The sequence below is a fragment of the Arachis ipaensis genome, chromosome B10 (assembly GCF_059453495.1).
Source record: "Arachis ipaensis isolate K30076 ecotype BB chromosome B10, ASM5945349v1, whole genome shotgun sequence".
NCBI lineage: Eukaryota > Viridiplantae > Streptophyta > Magnoliopsida > Fabales > Fabaceae > Arachis > Arachis ipaensis.
The window spans coordinates 27,482,488-27,489,387 of NC_142435.1; the positions used below are offsets into that span (position 1 = coordinate 27,482,488).

General features: G+C 34.3%; 1 protein-coding gene across 1 annotated transcript; it reads left to right on the forward strand.

The window, feature by feature from the left end:
- The first annotated feature begins 1,011 nt into the window (after positions 1–1,011).
- LOC107620352 (SNF2 domain-containing protein CLASSY 1-like) lies at positions 1,012–6,643 on the forward strand. Its single transcript, XM_088490397.1, has 5 exons — positions 1,012–1,188; positions 1,787–2,729; positions 3,522–4,030; positions 4,123–4,272; positions 4,561–6,643. The coding sequence occupies exons 1-5, from the start codon at positions 1,012–1,014 to the stop codon at positions 6,493–6,495; spliced, it is 3,714 nt and encodes a 1,237-aa protein (XP_088346523.1). The 3' UTR covers positions 6,496–6,643.
- Positions 6,644–6,900: the final 257 nt, after the last annotated feature.

Here is a 6,900-nt window from a genome sequence, read left to right on the forward strand (position 1 = left end):
GAATAACAAATTATCTATAAATAAATTAAAATGTTTTAAGTTTAAATTTTAGAAATAAAAAATTATTTTTTATAAATTATATATAATAAATAATAATTTAAAAATAAAAATATTCACTATTTTTTTTATATCTCTATTATATTTTTAATATAATTAATAATATTCAACAAAATTTATTTTAATATATATATTTTTTCCCCACTCCTCAAATGTTCTATGTCATTTATTCCTATGTTAATGAATGAACCTGAGACACATTTGCCAATGACTTCGAAAGACAAATAAAATATAAATGCCATGATTAATTTATATCTATTCATGCAAAGAATTTTCATGTTGGTCTTGCAAAACTTTTCATTGAAGGAATAAAAATTCATGTCAAGGGCTTTTTCTTCTTTTCATATTTTGCTACATAATGCAGATGCACATTACAAAAGATCACTGAGCTTGTAGCTGTTAAAATCGAATCCAAGAAATGCCACAAAGGAAAAAGCCTATACATCAATGGAAGCATCCAATCGATGCTTATTATCGTAAGCATTTCCTATTCTCTCTGTTTTAATCCATAACCATGCAAAAAATTTCTCTCGTGATCAAACAAAACGTCAAAACATGATAAAACAAAAGAAAGAAAAAATAATTGGAACAAAACGTCAAAGAAACCAATGAATAATATTTACACCAACAAATTAAGTTTGGATCAAGAGAAGAGGAAATAAAGTCAACAATATAATGACTATAATTAAAATAGACATTTAAATAAAGTCTAAAATTAAAAAAACGAATATTTTATTATAACAACTAAAATCTTTTTTTTTTTAAATTACATTTTAATTGTATGTAAACATTTTTATAATTTTACTAATAATATAATAATACATAATCGAATTATTAAATCGTTTTTTTTACAGCATAAATCCCTTAGCAAAATCTTCTTTTTCAACAGCTTTTGAAGGATTTTTGTTTGGATCATGGCAACCAGTGGAGCATATGAAAATAGAGTCAGGAACTATGATCATATATTTTAAGGAAAACCAACGTTTGGTTTTGAAGAGAGGCCCCACTTTAGACATTCGGATAAAGTCAAGAAAAGCCACTTCATCAGATTGTTCTTCTTTTCTACGGTCTGGTGTTGATATATGTGTTCTTTCAACTCCACAATGCACTGCTAATAATAATAATGATCCTGTAAGTTGAGACAATTTTTCATTCAACTAGTTTTTCAAAAGTAGTAGTCTTTGAACAGTTGAGTGGAGTTTACTAATTGACTTTTGATGATGCAATAGATTAGTACAAATTTTTATTTTATTTTTCAATTAATTTTGATATTCATGTTAATTAATCCTCAATTTCATCCCCAGTAGAAATATACGGATATTCATGTGAAATACTATATTAGAATTTTAGATTGCTTTAGAGAATGGGAGATATAATAGAACAAATATAAATATCCTCTTGATGTACTTTTGCTCACATCACATCACTTAGCTTGAGTTAAAAGCTCTATATGGCTATGTGTTGGTCTAGTAGTTAATTAGTTAATCTGCTTAAATAAATGTGGAGATTTTGAATCTCGTTTTGTGTATGCAGTAATTTATTGGCCAACAACAAACCTTTAAATAAAGTTATGGACTATGGTCCGTGATGGATTAGTTCTTAGTTTGCGACACTGAAAGATACCATGGGCAACAAAAAAAATCTCCCTATATGGCCAACTTTAGGTAAATAATCTGCTGTTGTTTCAAGGCATTAAATCTGACCCTTTTTTTCTCTTGTTAAAACGTAGGTGTGGATTGATGGTAGAATAAATTCCATAAAGAGAAACCCCCATGGTTCTGATTGTTCATGTCAATATTATGTCAACTTCTATCTTAACCAAGGTTCATTTGGTACACAAAGAACACTTAACAAGGAAGTTGAAGTAATTGCATTGAATCAAATTTCAATCCTCCAGAAGATTGACCATAATAGTTTCTCTAAAGATAACTCTTCTAGGTGGGATTCATCAATGGACTGCTCCTCAGTACCCCAAAGTAAATTACTCTTGGGGAAATTCTTATCGGATATTTCATGGCTGGTTATTGCATCTTTTTTAAAGAAGGCTAAATTTGATGTAAGATCTGTGGATAACAAGATTGTGTATCAAGTTTTGGGAGGTAGTAATGCTAATGATTCTTACATAGATGTTGTGAATTTCAAAGTAGATGATGATGGCATTGTGCAATCCATGGTCTCTCAAATTGATACACATGATGCTATTAAAAGAATTGGTCATAAAAGATGTTATGATTATTACCCTGAAGATGAGAAAGCAGATCCATCCTGTAATGTTGAGGGATTAAGGCGTTCGAAGCGAAGGCATGTACAACCGGACCGGTACCTTGGTTGTGAGGTTCCTGTGATGGATGTTAGTACTCTTAGAACCTGGCCTCCCAAGATGAGTGTATCGAAAGATGAAGGCAAAGACGAAGACAAAGAAGAAGAGCCTGTTCCATTAGCATGGGAGCCTTGCTTCCAAGAAAAGTGTAATAAACAAGATGTTAACAGTGGCAAGAAAATTGTAACGTACCAAAGAAGGAAGAAAAGAATGGAAGGGAAGTTAGGTGATGCAGATCAAGATGGAATTCAACCTCCAATTTTTGTTCTTCCTCCTCCCAAGAAAGATGAACCAATTCCACTTCCCCAGAACCGTTATAATCTCAGAGACAGGCAAAACACGCAAAAAACCGGTGAGTTTTCTCTAAAATATTTACTATATTTAGTAAGATTTTAATTTTGATACACTATTAGTGTAATTTTACTTGTGCATTAGTAACCCACCTCATAAAAAAAATAAGAAAAAGTATGAGGAGCCAATGAAATATTTGTACAATGTGTACAATGAAAGTTTATGGAGTATTAGAGATATAACCATTAGTGTTACCTTTTCTCATCAGCTAAAGTTTTTGGGATGAGTGGTATCATGACATGGTATTAGAACTTTAGATCCGAAAGGTCAAGAATTCAATCCTAGGTGAACCCCAAAATCAGTTTAAGTTTTTGGGAAGATGTTTATTATCCCTAGTACTCGGATGGTTATTCTAGATAGTATAGGTGATGTTCATTTTGTAACTTAATAACCCATTGTACACATTGTACAAATAGTCCATTTGCTCCCTAACAGGACTCAAAAAATAACTATCTTTTATGTCGAGATAATAGAGAAAGACATTGAGATAATACAAAAAACATTGAGATAATAGAGAAAGACATGAGACTGAAATGATGTATCTCTATAACAAATATTTCCAGTGTTTAAACAAATTTTAGCACATAACATTGCAAAATTTCATCTTTCTTTCTATCTGTCTCATTTTCTAAACAAATTTATGTATCCCATTATCTTGAAAAGAGTCTTGTAGATCTTGTTTTGAGAATTTTGCAGAAAAAATAGTACAAACAGCAAATGAAAATTTAAAAACAAGATTTTGTATCTTGAGTAATTTTTCTATGTTAAATAGGAAAAACTTTGATGAGTTAAATTTTGATCCATACAATGTCTTCAATTTCAGGGAACGAAGAAAACGGGGAAGAACTTTCTTCAAGAATCTATAGTGGTTATGGCGCCGCAAAGTTACACAAGAAGAAATCGGTTGATCTAGAAGATATAGACAAGGAACTTGGGTGGGAAGGTTTAAGTTCGAAAAGAAGAGTTCAAGAGAAAAGAAACCACCATTCAAGTTCAACAACATATACAAAAAGTAGTAGGAATCTTGATGATGAAGAGAGACCTTACAAAGACAGAACCTTAAACGCAGTTTCATACAAGGAAGTCATAGATTCATATCTGAGGCAAATTGAAGAGGTTTCTAATGTTGAAAAAGAGCAACCAAGTATAAGGGAGCAGTGGATGGCTACAACAAGAGAATGTGAACAAAAGAATGAGATGGGAAAATCTCAAGTGGAGGAAGAAGAAATTTCTGAAACGGCTATGTTGTGGAGAGAAATGGAAATGTCAATGGCATCAAGTCATCTTGTTGAAGAAACAAAGGTGAAAAACCAACACTCTTTGCTTCATGTGTTCTATTATGTATAAACTTCTTTTCCTTAATGCTTATGTATTCAGTTCAATTGTTGAATCAGGATTCAAGTTCAGATGCAGTTCTTGCTGAAACTATAGGAAACTGCAACAAAGTTTGCCAACATGATTATAGATCGGATGATGAAATTGGAATTTACTGCATTAGATGCGGTGTTGTTAGGGTCGACATCAAAGACGTCGCAACAGAATTTGTGAGTTGTTTTTCTTAATTGTGTAATTGAACATGTTTTTTCAAGGAATTATGTTAAGGTGAAAATTCACGTGCAATTGTCTTCCTGTAAAGTTGACTGAGAATTGTTAGATAATTTGACAGGTTTGATTAAATTATCATCTAATGATTCTTGATTGTATATGAGTTTCACCTTGTCTTAATTGTATAAAGTAGCTTCTTAAAAAAAATCAGTTTCCACTTTTTCTACCCAATTTTTATGTTTCTTTTTTTCTTTTAAATTATAATATGACCTTGTTTATGTTGACAGTTGCCACAGAAAACAAGGCACAGGCAAGAGGAGAATCAACGGAGTGATTCAGAGAAGCTGGAGGCTGAGGAAGACGCCGGGGACACCAAGTTTTTCTCAACCGTTGATGCTTCTAGAGATGAACCTATGAATGAAGAAAATGGCAATGTTTGGGAACTAGTTCCAGATTTGAAAGTAAAAATGCATGTCCACCAAAGAAAAGCATTTGAGTTTCTTTGGCGAAACATTGCAGGGTCAATGGAACCATTACAAATGGAGTCACAATCCAAAAGCATTGGTGGTTGTGTGATATCTCATTCTCCGGGAGCTGGAAAAACCTTCCTCATAATCGCGTTTCTTGTCAGTTATCTGAAGCTTTTCCCAGGGAAAAGGCCACTGATTCTTGCTCCAAAAACTACACTCTACACATGGTACAAGGAGTTCATCAAATGGGAGATTCCTTTACCGATTTATATTATCCATGGCCGCTCGTCGCAGAAGAAGTTCAAGGAGAATACCGTGTCCATTCCTGGCATTCCAAAGCCAACGAATGATGTAAAGCATGTTCTTGACTGTCTAACAAAGATTCACAAATGGCATGAGCATCCCAGTGTCCTAATCATGGGCTATACTTCGTTTCTTTCGCATATGCGCGAAGATTCCAGATTCTCTCACGGAAAGTATATGGCAAAAGTCTTGAGAGAAAGACCTGGGATCTTGGTTCTCGACGAAGGGCACAATCCTCGAAGCACGAAATCGAGGTTGAGGAAAGTTTTGATGAAGGTAAATACAGAGCTCAGAGTTTTGCTCTCTGGAACCTTGTTTCAGAACAATTTCTGCGAGTTTTTCAACACGTTGTGCTTGGCCAGGCCCAAGTTTGTTCACGAAGCTTTATCAGAGTTAGATGGTAAATACCGGACGAATCAAAAGATTGCTGAGAAAGCAAGACATTTGCTCGAGGCACGGGCGAGGAAATTCTTCCTGGACCAGATTGCCAAGAGAATAAACTCGAGCGATGACGAAGACACGGAACAGGGTCTGAATTTGTTGAAGAAACTAACAAATGAATTCATTGATGTGTATGATGTTGGCAACTCTAATATTACTATGCCTGGTTTACAGATCTATACATTGGTGATGAACACAACTGATATACAGTTCAAGATTCTGTTTGAACTGCACCAGAAAATGGGTGAGTGCCATGGTTACCCTCTGGAGTTAGAGCTTCTTATAACACTTGGATCAATCCATCCATGGCTGGTGAAAACGGTGGCGTGCGTAGCTAAGTTCTTGAGTGTGGAGCGATTGAGGGAGTTAGATGAAGTCAGGAATGATTTAAAGAAAGGCTCTAAGGTGAGATTTGTTCTTAGCCTCATAAGCCGCGTTTTCGCGAAGGAGAAGATCTTGATCTTCTGCCACAACATTGCACCAGTGAAGCTGCTTGTGGAATTGTTTGAGAGAGTTTTTAATTGGAGAAAAGACAGAGAGATCTTGGTACTCAACGGGGAACTTGAACTGTTCGAACGCGGGAAAGTCATCGATAAGTTCGAGGATCCTCATGGTGTTTCGAGGGTGCTTCTTGCCTCAATCACGGCCTGCGGAGAAGGGATTAGTCTAACTGCGGCTTCTAGAGTGATCATGTTGGATTCGGAATGGAATCCTTCCAAGACGAAGCAAGCGATTGCGAGGGCTTTCAGACCAGGGCAGCAGAAAACGGTTTATGTGTATCAGTTACTAACTTCAGATTCATTGGAGGTAGATAAGCATAGGAGAAACAAATGGAAAGAGCGGGTTTCTTGCATGATATTCCACGAGGAATCTGCGGAGGCTCCTTCGCAGTGGCTAGCCGAGAATATTGAGGATGATGTGCTTAGAGATATGGTTGAGGAGGACAAGTCTAAATCATTCCATATGATCATAAAGAATGACAAGTATTCAGCAACAATTGATGGTTAATAACAATGTTGACAATGTATTCCTACTTTGGTAGGTCGTAATTCGGTATTTTTATAAAATTGTTTTTTTTTTTTATTTTAAGATATAAAATATAGGCTCGACAAAACAGAATAGTTGTGTGTAGTTTTTAATAAAGACATTTATACTTTGACCCTAGTTAAATGATTCGTGTCTAATTTATTTAATTTTTATTTATAAAAACTTATGTGTTAGATGCTTTTTTTTCACGAGTTATTTAGTTTGGATTATTGTTTAATTAGATGCATGTTACATTAGTGTTAAACTAGTATTTTTACCCGTAATGCTATTACAGGGATATAAATCTTTTAAAATTACGTCAGTCTTAGTAGTATAGATTATGACACGAAAAGTTTATAGTATTAAACTACTTTTATAAAATGGTCG